Here is a 17630-nt window from a genome sequence, read left to right as displayed (position 1 = left end):
TGATATTCTGATGCTTTGATATTCCATGGAAACATTCAGGTCATCCATATAAAGATGTTTTTGTCTTTGGAATTCTGATTCCCCTCATTGTTTTATCTGATTGTTTTGCTCTTTTCACCAATATTAAAATGTAATGGAGATAGTAGGTATCTTATTCCTTGATTTTGTTCTTACTTTCCTTTGATGGGAATGCTTATAGTATTTCCCTGTTAAACAAGATGCTAGAATTTACTTTTTAAAAAATCAGAGTGTTCACCTTTGTCAAAGGCCTTTTCATCATCCATAATCATATTTGTCCTTAGATCTATTAATATTATTGTGTAAATTCTATGTCTCAACAGACTTCCTAATATTGAACCATCTTTGTATCAGTCATGCTGTATCTTAAAAATGTGCTATAGATTCTGTTTATTAATATTTTATTTAGGACTTTACTTAGGACTCAATATTCATAAGTGAGATTGGTTTGTAGTATTTTTGCACAATCTTTGTCAGATTTAGGTATTAATGTTATATTAGCTTCATGAAAAGAAACTGAATTTTCCTTCATTTTCTATATTTTGGAACACTTTACATATTAGGGATTACCTGGCCTTTAAAAGATTAAGTAGTTTCTCCTGAAACCATGTAACAAGTAGTCCCTTGATAATCCTATTCCTTCTTCAGAAATTATTTTCACTTTCTGCCGCTACTAGGATTTCAGTAAATTCCATTTTCCTACAAAATTAATCATTTACTTATCAAATTCTATTAGTAACTCTATTAGTTTGCTTGAATATCCTGTTTCAGTGGCCATTTCTCCCTTTTATTTATTCTTTTGGTATTTGTGCTTACTCTTTCTTGATTGGGTAAGCTAGGGATTATCTTTTTTTTTCTTGAGAACTAACACTTATCAACTCTGTTATTTATTTTATATCTAATTACTTTCTGCTTTTAATTTTATTAAAAATTTCTGAAAAATTGTCAGAGTTTATGGAAATTCAATTAAATCAGTGACAGGGGAAATCCAGTTTTTAAATATTTTATGTGACAATTAAGATCAGTGAAATTATTCAACTCAAAAAAGAAAGTAAACAAGAAGATGGAAAGCAATAAAGATAAAACCCCCAAAGGCTAAGACCTTTTTCAAGTCAGATGTTGACAAGATGGAAGCCAAGTGCCAGCACATTCTCCTAGATTAGCTCCTGAATTTCAACTGCTGTGGGAGGATGGGATCCTGGAACAGTCTTTGGATTCCATGAGTTCTGACCCAAGTGCTGGGTGACAATCTCCTCTGGTGGCCCAGGCATTTTAGACAGAACAGAATGCGGTTTCTCCACATGGATCTTTACACACTCTTTAATATTAGTAACCTGTTAGGCAGCAATGAGAAGCAGCACTGATGCAACTTGATCCCTACTAATAACTTTTGTCTTTTTAAATGTGGTGTTAGATCATAAATTTAATTTTTTTAATTGAAGTATAGTTGATTTACAATGTCATGTTAGTTTCAGGTATACAACACAGTGATTCAGGTTTGTATATATATATGTATGTATATATACACATGTATGTGTGTGTGTGTGTGTACACACACACACACACACATGCTTCCCTTGTGGCTCAGCTGGTAAAGAATCCACCTGCAATGCAGGAGACCTGGGTTCGATCCCTGGGTTGGAAGATCCCCTGGAGAAGGGAAAGGCTACCAACTCCAATATTCTGGCCTGGAGAATTCCATGGACTGTATAGTCCATGGGGTCACAAAGAGTAGGACAGGACTGAGTGATTTTCACTTCACTTCATGTATGTACATACATATATATATATTCTATTTAAAATTCCTTTATATGTTATTACAAAAATTTTTTCTAAATAATTTTATTTTTGGCTATGAGGTATAATTTTACTTTTGGCTGTGAGGTCTTTGTTGGGCAGGATTTTTTCTCCAGTTGTGGAGAGTGGGAGCTACTCTATAGTTACAGTGCAAGGGCTTCTCATTGTGGCGGGTTCTCTTGTTGCAAAGCATGGGCTCTAGGACACACAGGCTTCAGCAGTTGCGGCTCCCAGTCTCTAAAGCATAAGCTCAATAGTTGTAGCGCATGAGCTTAGTTACATTAAAATTAAAGCTAAAGTTAAATATAATATGTAAATGTCAACAGGTTTATATTAATCTCAGCAAATAAGTATACAATTTTGTTTGCCAATGTTGAGTACTTATTTCCTGAAATCTTATCTACCCTCTTCAGTTTCAATTATATTTGACAGACATTAATGAGGAAATAGTGGAAACAGCGGCAGACTTTATTTTTGGGGGGCTCCAAAATCACTGCAGATGGTGACTGCAGCCATGAAATTAAAAGACGCTTACTCCTTGGAAGAAAAGTTATGACCAACCTAGACAGCATATTAAAAAGAAGAGACATTACTTTGCCAACAAAAGTCCATCTAGTCAAAGCTACGGTTTTTCCAGTAGTCATGTATGGATGTGAGAGTTGGACTACAAAGAAAGCTGAGCACTGAAGAACTGATGCTTTTGAACTGTGGTGTTGGAGAAGACTCTTGTGAGTCCCTTGAACTGCAAGGAGATCCAACCTGTCCATCCTTATGCAAATCGGGACTTATGCAAGTCCCGAGTGTTCCTTAGAAGGACTGATGTTGAAGCTGAAACTCTAATACTTTGGCCACCTGATGCAAAGAACTGACTCATCTGAAAAGACCCTGATGCTGGGAAAGATTGCAGGCGGGAAGAGAAGGGGACGACAGAGGATGAGATGGTTGGATGGCATCACTGACTTGATGGACACGAGTTTGAGTAAACTCCAGGAGTTGGTGATGGACAGGGAGGCCTGGCGTGCTGCAGTCCATTGGGTCGCAAACAGTCAGACACGACTGAGTGACTGAACTGAACTGAAGAGCTGACCAGAGAAAATATTTGTAACAAATGAAAAGAGAGCACATATAAGTATAGATACAATGACTTAACTCTGTAAAACAAACTATAAATATGCCATATTTTATACACCAAAATACTTATAATGGTAGTAACTCTATGAAGGCAAGAATCCTTGTCTTACTCATCCTTGTAGTGCCATCTTATAGAAGAATACCTGGTACAAATATGCGTTCAGTAAGTGCTTGCTGAAAAAAAATGAAAGTGAATAAGTTCTCAGAAAAAGGAGTACTCAATCAAGTAAATATATGAAATTTTAATACCTTTTTTCATCTGAAACATACAAAGTTCTAAAGATAAAGTCGATACCTAACTAAAATCTTCTTACATAATTGTATTATTACAAACTTAAGTCTTGAGTCAAAGATCCGATTCTAAAAATATAGTCTTAAAAATCACGTATCTACATATAATACTAAGACAAGTAAACTGTCTCAGGCTGAATCATTATCATCCACTGCAGCATAGATGGCTTGATTCCTTCTCTTGATTTTCTTTCTTTGTTCAGGTTCATGTTCATCACTCAGCCTCTTCAATGGCACGGCGGTTAAGTCCTTTCCATCTCCCAAGTCCACAGGGTCACCGGAATTCCCCTCCTTGCACACTGGGGAACCCGATGTATCATCAGAAGATACAGTCATGGAACTTGGCAAGATCCTGATGTCAGAGAAGCTTGCAGAAAAGTCGGAAGCTTGATCAGAAGATGGTTCTACAGACGGTGTATTCATGTCACTATGTGCACTTACAATACTATCATCATACTCCTCTTCTTCATCTAACATGATCTCATCTGGATTAATAGAGGACAGGGCAGATGTGTCTGTGTTATATTCACTAGGGTCTTCTCCAGAGTCATTACCCTCCACGTCATCCTGCCCTTCATAGTCACCACACAAGTGCTGGTCTTCCTTGGCCTTCTGAAGTCTGACGTTAATGTCTGTGATGCCGAGTTGGGCACAAAATTCAGTCGTCTGAGGATTGATCCTATGAACCAACTGCATCTGTGTCTGTGGCTTGCTAGGGTCATAACAAGCAGCTGTTATACTAAAGTTATTCGGAACTTTGAGGTCATGATTCAGTTTCTCCAGTATTTCATTAATAGCTTCTTTTGTTGCACTGTAATCCCATCTAAAAAGTCCAAAACAATAGCTTTTTACATTTTATCGACCTCAGCAATAAACGATGAGATCTAACTATGGACTGCAGGTGCAAGAATTAAAAAATTAACCACATTTCAAAATTAATAAAATTATAGTTAACTTAGCAAAGGGCCATTTTTGAAATTAAAACAATTCTTAGAAAAACCTGTCCTTAACTCATGCCCTAAAACAAGTAAAAATTATTTTAATGTGCAAACCAAATCTCCACCATCTTACAGTTTGATGCACTTATACACTTATTAGAGCTGATGCTCAGCAACACATTTTCTTGTATTTCTTAGATGGAAAACGAGCAGTTTTCATACCAGTTGGTAAACTCTGAATTGTTCTGATAGTCTTTTAACAATAACTCCTTGGATTAAAAAAATTATAACAAGGTGGAGGGGACAAAAACTGTGCATACAATGGAGATAGCAAATCCTAAATAAGGCCAGACCTACCTTGTATGCAGGCCATTATTTTCAGGCATATTCCACAGGCGCTCAGTCACATTAATAAGATCATTAGTAGCCCTGAGAATAGCGAGCCATTCAGCATCATATTCCAAGTAATCAGGAGCACTGGGGTCATGTTCTACTTCTATTACCTACAGGAAGAAATTGGTAATTTTAAGAAATACATACCTATTCTTATATTCTAGGAATGTTAATGTAACAATACAGTTTAGGAATTTAATTTAGTAGCTTAAAAACATTAACATAATTTAAACATTCCCAAAGAAATCTCAGAATATATAAATTACAAAGAGCAACAATAAATTCTGAAAGAATAGTTAGTAATTTTTTTTTTAATCATTGGAAGAGCAAACTACATGGCAAAGTTATTTCATTTTCTCTTTACCTGAAGAAAGTCTCTGTGTGGTAAGCACTTGTCCAAGGCTAGAAATTTGGTTGCTTTGGTTGACTGTCCTTTATTCATGGTCTAGAAAATATGAACCATGATTTAATAAAGAATGTTAAGTGGGTGGGGTGGGGAGGGAGAGGTCATATGTATACCTATGGCTGATTCATGTTCATTATGGCAGAAACCAACACAACATTGTAAAGCAATTATCCTTCAATTAAAAATTAAAAAAAAAAATCATCTCAGGCAAGTCACACATTGAATAGGATGGAAGTAATCTTTATTACCCATACCTCTAAGCTGTCTGTTAAAGGAACAACTGTTACTTTTCCAAAACAAGTTAGCTCTATTTCTACTTGTAAATTGCAAGCAAGGCATTTAAATTCTCTGGGCTTCAATTTCCTTACAACAGGACTTCCCTGGTGGTCCAGTGGTTAAGAGTCTGCCTGCCAGTGCCGGGGACACAGGTTTGATTCCAGAGCAACTAAGCCGGGGTGCTACAATTACTGAGCCCACACACTGCAATCACTGAAGCCCACACACTGCAACTAGAGCTGTGCACCGCAATTCGAGAAGTCCGGGCAAAGCAACAAAGACCCAGCACAGCCAGAAGAAAAAAAAGTCCTTACAGTAGTCGAAGCAGAAAGTAATGGTGGTAATGATAATGTTAAAGCAAATAACACATGCAAATCAAAGCATATAACACAAAGGTTAAAGATCAGACAAGAGAAGAGCTTAAAAGTAAATTGGCAGAGCTAAAACCATAAAACTTGTAGAAGAATTAATAGGTGAAAATTTTTGTAACCCTGGGTTAGGCAAAGATTCTTAGATACAACACCAAAGTGTGTGTGTGTATATATATATATATATATATATGATAAAATACTATTCACCAATAAAAATGAAATAGTGACACACGCTACAAGAATGATCCTCAAAGCATGTAAAAGAAAGAAATCAGAAACCAAAGACTATATATTTTATGATTCTACTTATATGAAATGTTCAGAAAAGGTAAATCCACAGCGATAAAAAGCAGTGGTTGGCTGGGGCTGAGGGCAGGAACACAGATTGACATCAAAGAGGCACAAAGGATCTTTTGGGGTGATGGAAATGTTCTAAAATTGGATTATACATGATGTTTGCACAACTCTGGAAATTTACTAAGAATCACTGAATTGTACACTTAAAACAGGTGAATTTTTTGATATGGAAATAAAAATCCAATAAAGCTCTTTTTAAAAAGTGAACTGGCAGAAAGCAACATGGGGGGATCACAAACATGAAAGTCCCACTGGAAGAAGTAAAAAGTGACTCACTAAGAACAGCAAGGAAGCAAGCTCTTTGACACCCTGCTGAGAGTTTTGATTCCGTGGTGGGGAGGGAGTGGGCAGAGGGAGGCACAGAGACCATGGGCAGACCCGGGAAGCAGGGTGGTTCTGAGGAAAGATGATCTCTGGTGTTGGTTAAAGAGCTCAAACAGAAGACTGGTGAAGTCAGAGGTGCCAAAAAAAAAGGGGATCAAACATAGCTTTAAATTCAGAGACACAAGTTCCTGAGGTTGATACCAGAAGACTGAGTTGGGCAGTGGGGGGCGGGGGTGGAGTATCAAGTCAGGTGCTTCAGTAACAGTCCAAGAAAGTCACAAGCCCAGAAGAGATTAACAGCAATGCGGGGCAGGTGACTGACAGAAACAGAAGACTTGGAGGTGAGCATAATCATGTTAGCAACAGCCCAAAGGAAAATGAAACAGGTCACCTCGCCTCCTTCCCCCAGTGAAGCTGGGGAGTGAGAATAAGAGAGGGCCCACAGGCATGTTTTCAGACAGAACCTTCCAGACTGTGTTTGAGGAGCATCATTGAAGTACACCTCTACCACAGAAGAGGATTTGGTCCAGTAAGTTCAGGAAGCGCTGCACACCCCATCCCCCATCCTGGAGAAAGGTGATGCCCATTAGGACATTAAAGACTCTCAGGTTGATGTCCCAGGTGGTCCAGGGGTTAAAAAACACCTTCCAATACAGGGGACACAGGGGTTAAGGTTAGGGAAATAAGATCCCACATGCATGGGGCAACTAAGCCCACACTGCAACTACTGAGCCTGAGAGCCTGCTCTGGGGCCCATGCACCATAACTAGAGAGAAGCCCAAGTGCCACGCATGATCCCACATGTTGCAACTAAGACCCAATGCACCCAAATAAACAATAAAGATGCTCAGAAATTCTGAGAAGCTTCTGAGAAGATATCTCTGTTAACCCAGCATTTTCTAAACATTTTCCCTAGGGAATACTTTATGGGAAAGTCAGAATTAAGTCAGAATTGGAGGTGAAAGGAAGAACCATGTATTTCCATAAAAGCCTAGCTCTAAAGTCTATATTATCTACCTGCCATCAAGCACAATCAGCTATGCAGTTACCCAAGGAGCACTGTGGGAATTTTCCTTCCTCTGTCACTAAATCCTGATGATTCTGCCTCCAAAATCTCTCTGGAGCCTGCTTCGTTCTGTGTTCCCTTTTTGCCATAGGTTAGAATCTCATCTTTTACTTACATAGCCCCCTCTGTCTCCCACTTTACATTACTCCAACCCACACACAAAACTGTTGCCAAACTAATCCCTCTGAAATGAAACTCTGATGTCACTATCTCCCAACTTTCCCAAACTCCAGAGCATGGCTGGAAGGCAGCTATGATCTTGCTCCAGCTTTATCTCTCCCTATGCCTCAGCCCCAGAGACCAACTGCACTTCCCCAAAGACACCAAGTTCTCAGACTTACAGCCTGTGCACACACTGGCCCCTCGGCCTCGATTACCCTGATAACCTGCTTCTTCCTGGCAACATCAATTCCTTTAGAAAACCTCCTCTATCCCTTCATCTCTCTGTCCACATCCCTATCTTACCATGGCCTGGTTTAGATGTTCCCACAGTACCCTAGCACTTTTTGTCACAGACTTACTATACTATTTTATAATTGACTGCTTGTCCCTTCTCCCGATTGGATGCTGAGTTACTCACAAAAGGAAACTTATCTTTGATTTCTTTCACTAACTTCCCAACTGTGTCCATGGTGCCCACAGATGTTCAGTAAGCATTTATTAAATCAAAGAATAAACATTTTGGTTCCTACCTGGTGCTGCATCAAGGCTGCAAACTTGACGTGGAGGTGGGCGGAAAACCAGTAAGTAGGTTTTAAGTGCTCTAAAAGCTCGGAGGCAGCGGGACTTCCTAGTGTGTTATTTTCCACTTCTTGTCGGAAAAAAGATTTAGTCTTAAGAAGTTGCTTCTTGTTTCCATAATGATAGATACTTCTCGGCCAATCATGAGATAAGAATATGTCCATAGGCTGCTTCAGCTTTAACAGAAAAAGAAAAGAAAGCAAGCTCTTAAAAAGAGATTAAACAAAAGGCATTCCCTGCCTTCCTTCTGCTACCACACAACCACTTACCCACAGAGTTCTCTAGATTTCAGTGTAATTCATCCTAGGGACACTTTATTTAATGAAGTTACAGAAATACTGAGCTACTCACTCATCAAGGCAAAGAGAAATAACTTTCTCTCTACCTCATAAATGATGCTTATTTTTTATGGCAAGGCAGCTCGGTAGACACACTTTGATTAGACTGCCAGGCTCAGTTCAGCCTGGCAGACTCTACCACGTAACAGTGTGGGAAGTCTCGGGCAGGTGACTTTACCTAACTGAGCCTTGGCCTCTCACCCTTAGTGTGACAAAGTTGAGTAATATCTATCTCACAGAATCTGAGTGACATTTATATGAACTATCACAGATGAAAATTGCTAGCCCAGTGTTAGGCACTGAAAAGTGAAAGTGTAAGTCGCTCAGTCATGTCTGACTCTTTGTGACCCCATGGGCTATACAGTCCATGGAATTCTCCAGGCCAGAATACTGCAGTGGGTAGCCTTTCCCTTCTCCAGGGGATCCTCCCAACCCAGGGATCGAACCCAAGTCTCCCAAATTGCAGGCATATTCTTTACCAGCTGAGCCACAAGGGAAGCCCAGGCACTGAATGGGATCACAAACAAAAACTTAGTTTCACCCACTCTCTAATTAAGTTAGTGTTTCAATATGACCTTCACAATTTTCCCATATCCTCTATCATCTTCACTATTATTTTCCATTTAATATCACTATTTAAAATAAAAAATGTAATACTTTCTGTAAACTATCACTTTTTTCCAATATATATTCTTCAGCCTTACCTTAAGGGATAGTAGCTGAAATCATGGATCAAATATTTTATTATTAATCACTAAAATAAATGTATAGCCATTAAAAATTTATAATGTTCATCTGTGAATCTCCTAAAAACAAACTCAAGATCCAAATTTTAGAAATACAGAATTAAGCTCTTCTTGGAAGTTGTAGACTAAACTGATCAAAATACATTCTGGTACACAATTTCTTTCCATTTTTTCAAGTCTGCCATAGTGTAGCTTTTACATACCTGTTTTAATTTGTAGACTTCAATATTTCTCACATGATATATACTCCTTATTGTAGCTGCATTATAGGGGGGGCACTCAAAATGACCTTAAAGAAGAGAAGTTGTATTCAACTCCTTTAAATACTGAAAATAAATACATACATATACTTCTCCAAAACTGATGTTTGTCATCAATACTTTTAGTTCTTAAAAATTTTATTTGAAAAACCCTGCTCTCAAAATGCTGGTATTTTCTGATAAGTAATCACAAAGTATAAATCTAAATGACTGGAGGGGCTTCTGATTTTTCAAATTAAATTATATTTAATTTTGGAATACACTGTTTATTCACATAGTTTAAGATTTGAAAGATACCATCTGAAAGGTATAGGGGAAGGCAAAAGAGGAGTGAGGGAAGGATTGATGGGGAATTTGGCATATGGCATGTGGGATGTTAGTTCCCTGACCAGGGATTAAACCTAAGCCCCCTGCAGTGGAGGCCTGGAGTCTTAACCACTGGATCACCAAAGAAGTCCCTATATCATGATATACATAACTAGCTCCCATCTTTTGCTATTACAAAGACTGAAATAAATAAATTCGTTTATATCATTTTGCACTTGTGGACTATATCTGTAGATAAATTCCTAGAAGTAGAATTGCTTGATCAAAATACTTGTATAATTTCCACCGATATTACCAGTTATCCTCCAAAGAGTGGTTTCTATCTGCAACTACACCTGCTACATATGAGATGGCCTATTTTTGTAGACCTGTTCCAATAATTTAGAACAGGGAGCAGGGCAGCAAGGAACAGACTTGAATTTAACAATTACACTGAGGATATAAATTTTAGCTGCCAACTTAATTCATGAAAGTTTAAAATCAATGGGAATCCAAGCTATTTCTTTAAAATCAAGGTATGATTCAGATACAATATGGTATACTCATACAATGGAATACTATTCACAAATTAAAATGAACAGTTACATGTATCAAAATGGATTTCAAAACATAAACAAGCATGTTGCAGAAAAATACATGTAAAATGATACACTTATAATGAAGTTTAAAGTATGCTATATAATACATTGTTTAAAGCTATTACTGATATGGTAATGACATAAAATAATCAAGTGAGTGATAAACACCAAATTCAGAATAGTGACTGCCTGGTGAAGTAAGAGAGGAATAAAGGGGAGAGGTGGGACTGAGGACAGACAAACAATGAATTTTGATTATATCTGTACTCCTTTTTTCCTTAAAAATCAAAAGCAAAAATGGCAAAATACCAAACAAAACTAAATGGTGGATACACAGATGATACATTCTAATGTTCTGTATGTTTTCATATGTATATAATATTTTATAAATTTAACAATAAATCTGTTCATAGAAGAAATTCAATGAAAAAGTCAAACCATATATTACATTTAAGTTATTCTGCGGCATACAAGTTCCAAAGTTTAAAAACAGTTCTCAGTGGACCACCCTATTGCTCCAATGGTTAAGAATCCACCCTCCAAAGTAGGCAACATAGGTTTGATCCCTGGTTGGGGAACTAAGACCTCACAGCCATGAGGCAACTAAGCCCACAAGCCACAACTAGAAAAGCCCCCACAATGAAACTAGAGACACCCTCACACCACAACAAAGACTAGCACAGCCAAAAAAATAAATTAAAATTTTAAAATAATAATAAAAAGAAATTAAAACAATTTTCAGAATAACAATACCCACTTTGCTGTACACCTGAAATTAATGTAACAATGTAAGTCAAGTATACTTCAATTTTTAAAAAAGGACGTAACGTGTTTTGTTGTTTTTTTTAAAAAAAGGATAATAATACCTTTTCGATAGTCATGAGATTTAAAGATACCAGAGATTCCACCAATCCTTACTCCTCGGTATTTTACTACTCCTGCCAAACCTGAAAAATTACACAATTAAATAAAATTACTAGAGGAAAAAGCAACCTCTTTACTAACTGAACGGTTTAGAGGCCAAGAATACCATTCAGTCCTAAAATTATGTGAAAATTAAGTGTCATGATGAGGTTACCCTTTTACATAGAAATATGCCAACAATATATAAGGTGGACTAGGGAGAGGGGACTAGAAGCAAATCAGGCAAGAGACTGAGCAGAGAGGAAGGAACAAATGAGACGGTGTGTGAAGAGGGAAATTGTTGTTTTGTCATTAAGTCCTGTTCGACTGTTTTGTGAACCCATGGACTGTAGCCTCCTGCCAGGCTCCTCTGTCCATATGATTTTCCAGGCAAGAATACTGGAGTGGGTTGCCATTTCCTTCTCCAAGGGGTCTTTCCCATCCATGGATCACATTTGTGTCTCCTGCATTGGCAGGCAGACTCTTTACCACTGAGTCACCTGGGGAGCTTGGTACCTAATGGAATCTGGGGATGGGGTGGGGGAAATAGGGGAAAATGTTCTATGATGGATTTATATGTTATAAACCTGAAAGTCAAAGGTGTAAAGTATAAAGAACCTGAAATTTCTATATTTCATTTCTGATTGATCATCTTCAATTTCACCTTTTCACAATACTACTACTGTCAAAAGAAGATCAATCAGTAATAAAGAAGAATGAAGTTTCTAAAGTTTAGAAACACCTGTAAACATTTAAATATAAAGACATGAAAGCATTGTATAGTTCAAAAGGATTAAAAATGAACCTGAACCTAATCAGGACTATAAACCTAAATGCAAATTACAGGCAACACACAGGATAAAAGCAGTGCTAAACAGGAGGGAATCCAATCAGCTAAACCCAGAAAGCAGGAAAGTCTATTACTGCCAGATAAATTCCCCATTTTCTTCAACAAATAAATAGCATGGGGGGTGGGGAGGAAAGTGAAAAGGGACAGTTATGAGATTTCAGAATCATGACAATCAAATAAAATGTGCGGACCTTGTTTGGATCCTATGTGAATAAGTCAACTGCAAAACAGACTTGTGATAATCAGGGAAATATGAACATAAACTAGGTAACAGATAATAATAGATAATTGGTATAATCCCGGTACTGTAGTAGTGGTATTTTTAAAAATCTTCATCACTTAAAAATATGTGCTAAAGTATTTACCACTGAAATAATCTGACGGCTAAGATTTGCTTCTAAAATACTCCGATCACCTCCTCCCACAAAAAGAGTTTAGTGGGGAGTGGGTTGAAAGAAGGAACACAGAATGATAATCATTGTTAAAGCTGGCTAATAGGTACAGAGATTCATTTACTATTCTCCATTTTATGAATGTTTAACAATTTCCATTATTAAAAGTTTATTTTTTTAATTTAATAAGAGGAACAGGAAAAAAGTAAAGAGAATGCAAATGGTGTGGAAGCTCTTTAAGTATTGCTTAAAGCACTAAATGATGCATGGGCATATTCTCAAGATTGCCTACTTATGTGAAATATTTTAGTTAAATTTTCACAATTAACTATTTAAATCAAGAGAGTTCCCAAACACCACACATCTCAAGGTGCTGATCAACTGATATATAAATCCTGGCAGGCTCTTCCATGCCATCAGACCAAGAAACTACCCATAAACACATACCTAAATAATAAATGTTTGGTGCTACCCAGCCACCATAGGGTAACTCTTGCAAATGATTTGAGGCTTCATGGTTTCCCCCAATGAAAATCGTGAGAACTGGGGCCTTTTTCTCCCCAGAGTAATACCTAGAACATAAGGGTAAAAGTTATCAATTGGTATTGCAGAAATGAGACACAGAGAAAAGCAAGTGGGCATGCTTATACAATTAGTCACAGCAGAAAAGCAAAATGATCTCAAGGAAAAAAATCTGAGCTCATCACAAAAACTTTAAAAGCTCTTCCTAAACGAATTCCTCATCCTTTTCCTTAAGAATGAAGAGCTTCCACTTTGGGTTTCAAGCCAATGTACGTTCAGTGAGGTCAAAAACTTTTGTCAGTTCACTGCTAAAACCTTAGTTTCTAGAATGAGGATTGTGCTGTGTGTGCTGTGTTTAGTCCTCAGTCGTGTCCGACTCTTTGTGACCCCACGGACTTGTAGCCCTCCAGGCTCCTCTGTCCATGGAATTCTCCAGGCAAGAATAATGGAGTGAATTGCCATGCCCTCCTCCAGGGGAAGGCAACTGGCACCCCACTCCAGTACTCTTGCCTGGAAAATCCCATGGACGGAGGAGCCTGATAGGCTGCAGTCCATGGGGTCGCGAAGAGTCGGACACGACTGAGAGACTTTACTTTCACTTTCCACTTTCATGCATTGGAGAAGGAAATGGCAACCCACTCCAGTGTTCTTGCCTGGAGAATCCCAGGGACGGCGGAGCCTGGTGGGCTGCCGTCTATGGGGTCGCACAGAGTCGGACACGACTGAAGCGACATAGCAGCAGCAGCAGCAGTTCCTAGATACACAGCGTGAACAAAGACGAGAAACGAGAACTAAGAGAGACAGCTGGTCAGTGGTAGGCAGACGGGATTGGAACCTAGCCCCCACCGCTGGCTGCCCCACACCTCGTACCGCGGGCCGGGCCGCATCCCTCACCTGTAGAAGGTTTGCATGTGGCGGTACTTGGGCGGCACGGCCATGCAGCGCAGGTCGGCCTCGTTGCGCACTGCCTGGAAGTCGCCGCAGCAGAGCAGAAGGTCTATCGGCCCCGGGCCGCGCCGCTCCGCCAGCGCCAGCGTCTCATAGATCTTGTCCAGCTCGCCGTGGCAGCAGCCGGCCACAGCCACGCGCATTCTGCCGGTCCGAAGAGGGGAGCGCTGCCCGCAAACCCTTAACCAGAGCCAGCCCACGACAGACAGCGAAGACCAGACTGAGCTCAGCACCCGCCCGCCTTTCCTGACATGCCGCCTCCTGCAATCGAGTCTCCAGTAGTATAATTCACTTCCGGTTTCCAAGTCTCGCGAGAAAGGGATGGGAAGGGCCAGATCCACTCAGGGGTTCCAGGGAACTTTCAAATAGCGTCGGATTTTTCCTGTCTTGGCGGGATTTTGAGTCCGAACAGATTGACAGATGCTAGAAATTAAAACCTGAATAGTAAAATAAACATTCCCGGAAATAGTGTAGTTTGATAATATAAAACCAAACTTAGGGTGTACCCCTCACGGCAAAGATAGTTGCCTGAAAGTGATTAGAAATTAAAAGGTTTCTAAAAGACACTCCAAAATAAAAACAAATTTAAAATAAAACTTAAAAACCCACTGACGATTTTGAAATTATCTCTTCGAAGAGTTTCTAAAATTATCAGGTTTTTTGTGTTTTTTTTTCAAAGGGGGCTGGGGACTCATTTTCCTACCAGTTGTTTGCATAACTAGACAGCAAACTCAATGAAAGCGGAAGAATGTCTCGAAAACATCCAGGAGGGAAAAAGACCAGACTGACAATTGATGAATTAGTGGCCAAGGCAGAAACAAGTAAACAAATAAAACCCTTGTGGCAAATTTTATCAAGAAAAGAATCGAACTTCCTGAAATCAAACCTGGGTTTCCTGCATTGCAGGCGGATTCTTTACCGTTTGAGCCACCAGGGAAGCCCAAGAACACTGGAGTGGGTAGCCTATCCCTTTTCCAGGGGATCTTCCCAAGGCAGAAACAAGTAAACAAATAAAAACCTTTTGGCAAATTTAATCAAGAAATTAACCTAATCAAACTTCTCTGGTGATCCAGTAGTTAAGACTCTATTCTAACCTCTATCACCATGCATCAGCTTTACTTGTTTTAAAATTTCATAGAAATGTTAGTGTATTTTATGTATTCTTTTAAGTCTGGCTTCTTTCACTTAATACCTGTGAAATTCATTCATGAATCTTATGTAACCAAGCAGGAGGACACTATGGGGTCTTCCTAGGGCAGAGGACCACACCACCACCACCACAACCCCACCCCCGACCCCCACAATGTCCTCCACGTGCACCTTGTTTGTAGAGAGGATAGCCTCCTAGGTCTACCCCAAATTCCAAAGAATACATTTAATTAAAGTGAGAAAATGTGGATGCAAACAAACAAGACAAAATAATAATTGTTTAGTTGTTAAACAAAGTCAAGGACCTTTAATTCCTCAAGGACTATTATAGATAATATCTTGAGCCATATCCTTTGAACTGTTTTGCAGGTACTGAAACCCCAGGTGGAAGAAGTTAACTGTATGCTCCCCACAAGCACAGAGACCTTAGGCTGGTTGGAACCAGAAGGTTGATGATACGTCTCCTGATTGCTTCACCACCAACCAGTCAGAATGTCCACGAGCTAATCATGCACCCCACAACCCTCTCCCTCACCCTGTCTTTAAAAACCTTTCCCTGAAAGCTATCAGGGAGTTCGGATCTTTTGAGCACTAGCTATCTGGACTCCCGGCTTGGAACCCTGCAACAATTGCTGCTCTTTTCTTCATCACAACCAATAGATTTGGCTTTACTAGAAACAGGCAAGCAGATCCAAGTTTGGTTTGGTATCATCTTTACTATGGATAGATACAGCCGTAGTATGCTGTTTCACATTACTGTGTAGCATTCCATTGTGTGAACATACCACAGTTCATGGATTTATTTTTCTGTTGAAGGACATTTGGATTGTTTCTAACTTGGGGCTGTTATGAGTAAAGGCACCATGCACATTTTTGTAAAATCTTTTGGTGGACATAGCACTTTTACTCCTTGGATTATGGCCAGGAATGGAATCTCTGGGTATTGTGGTAGGTATATATTAGTCCCTCAGTTGTGTCCAACTCTTTGCAACCCCATGGACTGTAGCCCACCAGGGGAATTCTCTAGTCAACAATACTGATTCTGTCAGAGCAAAGACAGTATTTCGATAGAAACACTAGAACAAAAGTCTCATTTTGTTTAGTCACTAAGTCGTGTCCACTCTTTTGTGACTCAATGGACTGTAGCCCACCAGGCTTCTCTGTTCATGGAACTTCCCAGGCAAGAATACTGGAGTGGGTTGCCATTTCCTTCTCCAGGGGCTCTTCCTGACCCAAGGATCGAACCTGTGTCTCCTGCTTGGCAGGCAGATTCTTTGCCTCTGAGCCACCAGGGAAGCCGATACTCAATGATGAGCAAGATGAAAAAAGAAACCAGGAGAAGGAAATGGCAACCCACTCCAATGTTCTTGCCTGGAGAATCCCAGAGACGGCGGAGCCTGGTGGCCTGCCATCTATGGGGTTGCACAGAGTCGGACACGACTGAAGCGACTTAGCAGCAGCAGCAGCAGCAGGATACAGAAAAATGAAAAATAAACATTAATTCTCTTTAGGTTCTACTTGGCTCAAAACCAGAAGCCTTAAGTCTGTGGTTTCTGTGCATTGGGGCTGAGCTCCCATGCTAGCTTTGTGCATCATGGTGTTCTGGTGTTCTTCACACCGTTCCCATTTGTACAATGAGGGGGTTGCACCAGATAATTTCCATGGGTCCTTCCAGTTCTGTACTCTTTCCCATGGCATATTCTTTGTATGGTGAGTTTAATAAATTATGCTAATGTGTCAAAAAAAAAAAAGAAAAGAAAAAAGAAACCACATGTGAACTATGGAAACATGCTTTAAAAAGCCTAATCTAGGGTAAAGCTGAGCAGATATTAATTAAAACTTTGTAGATACAACCAGACCTTTCTCCTTTAAATCCAGTCTGCTTGTTGAAGCGGTTGATTCCAAGGCAGAGAAAGTACAACATGAGCCTGGATCATCTTGCGCCACAAAACAAAGGTGTGCTCCTTGAAAATATGTGAGTTATTTTCAAATATATTTTGATATTAATTTCTAACATAATTCCACAGTGATAAGAGAACAGACTTTGTAGGATTTCAATACCTTTAGACCATGAAATTTTTGCACCTTGTTTTATGTCCCTGGATATGTTCCCTATTTTATAGTCTATGGGAACTTGAATAGAATTTGTATCCTACTGTTGTATGAAAATTGTATTTTCACCTAATTGTGATTTTTAGGCCTACTGCATCCTTCTACTTTTCCGTATATTCATTCTATTAGTTTTTAAGAGTTTGATAGTGAAATTCCAACTAAAAGTCTTAATTTATCTACTTAAAAAATAATTGTAATATATAGTGGAACAGTATGTAACTCTGTTCTGTATTTTCCAAGTCTCCTATAAATGTGTTACCACACTTTCATAGTTTAAAAAATAGAAAAGAAAGAGACAAAAAGAAAATGAAAACAGGAAGTACTCAAAGAATCTGGACCATCAAAATGACGTTGACTGAAGGCTTTCTTACAGGCCAAATCTGAAACAATTTCAGC

At 39.1% G+C, this 17630-nt stretch overlaps 1 protein-coding gene across 2 annotated transcripts; it reads right to left on the bottom strand.

Annotated features, from left to right (window-relative positions):
- Positions 1 to 3168: 3168 nt before the first annotated feature.
- DBR1 (debranching RNA lariats 1) lies at positions 3169 to 14242 on the bottom strand. Of its 2 annotated transcripts, XM_081574121.1 has the most exons (8): positions 13920 to 14242; positions 12951 to 13075; positions 11225 to 11305; positions 9397 to 9482; positions 8061 to 8285; positions 4933 to 5013; positions 4533 to 4678; positions 3169 to 4060 (listed from the first exon to the last, which is right to left on the bottom strand). In XM_081574121.1, the coding sequence occupies exons 1-8, from the start codon at positions 14114 to 14116 to the stop codon at positions 3367 to 3369; spliced, it is 1635 nt and encodes a 544-aa protein (XP_081430247.1). In that variant the 5' UTR covers positions 14117 to 14242; the 3' UTR covers positions 3169 to 3366. The 2 variants fall into 2 exon arrangements, with proteins under 2 accessions (XP_081430247.1, XP_081430248.1); XM_081574122.1 differs by lacking the exon at positions 11225 to 11305.
- Positions 14243 to 17630: the final 3388 nt, after the last annotated feature.

This window comes from Giraffa tippelskirchi, chromosome 2 (assembly GCF_054371585.1).
Source record: "Giraffa tippelskirchi isolate mGirTip1 chromosome 2, T2T-mGirTip1v1.2.pri, whole genome shotgun sequence".
In the NCBI taxonomy this organism is placed as follows: domain Eukaryota; kingdom Metazoa; phylum Chordata; class Mammalia; order Artiodactyla; family Giraffidae; genus Giraffa; species Giraffa tippelskirchi.
This window is presented reverse-complemented; position numbering and strand designations above follow the sequence as displayed.

What these genes read in the sequence shown, in the direction of transcription:
- DBR1 (XM_081574121.1), bottom strand. Translation starts at nt 14,116, where the DNA reads ATGCGCGTGGCTGTGGCCGGCTGCTGCCACGGCGAGCTGGACAAGATC. An exon ending in AAGTCTACAAATTAAAACAG is followed by an intron (nt 8,286 to 9,396) that starts GTATGTAAAAGC and finishes TTTCTGTTAAAG; the next exon opens with CTGAAGCAGCCTATGGACAT. An exon ending in CACACAGAGACTTTCTTCAG is followed by an intron (nt 4,679 to 4,932) that starts GTAAAGAGAAAA and finishes TTCTTCCTGTAG; the next exon opens with GTAATAGAAGTAGAACATGA.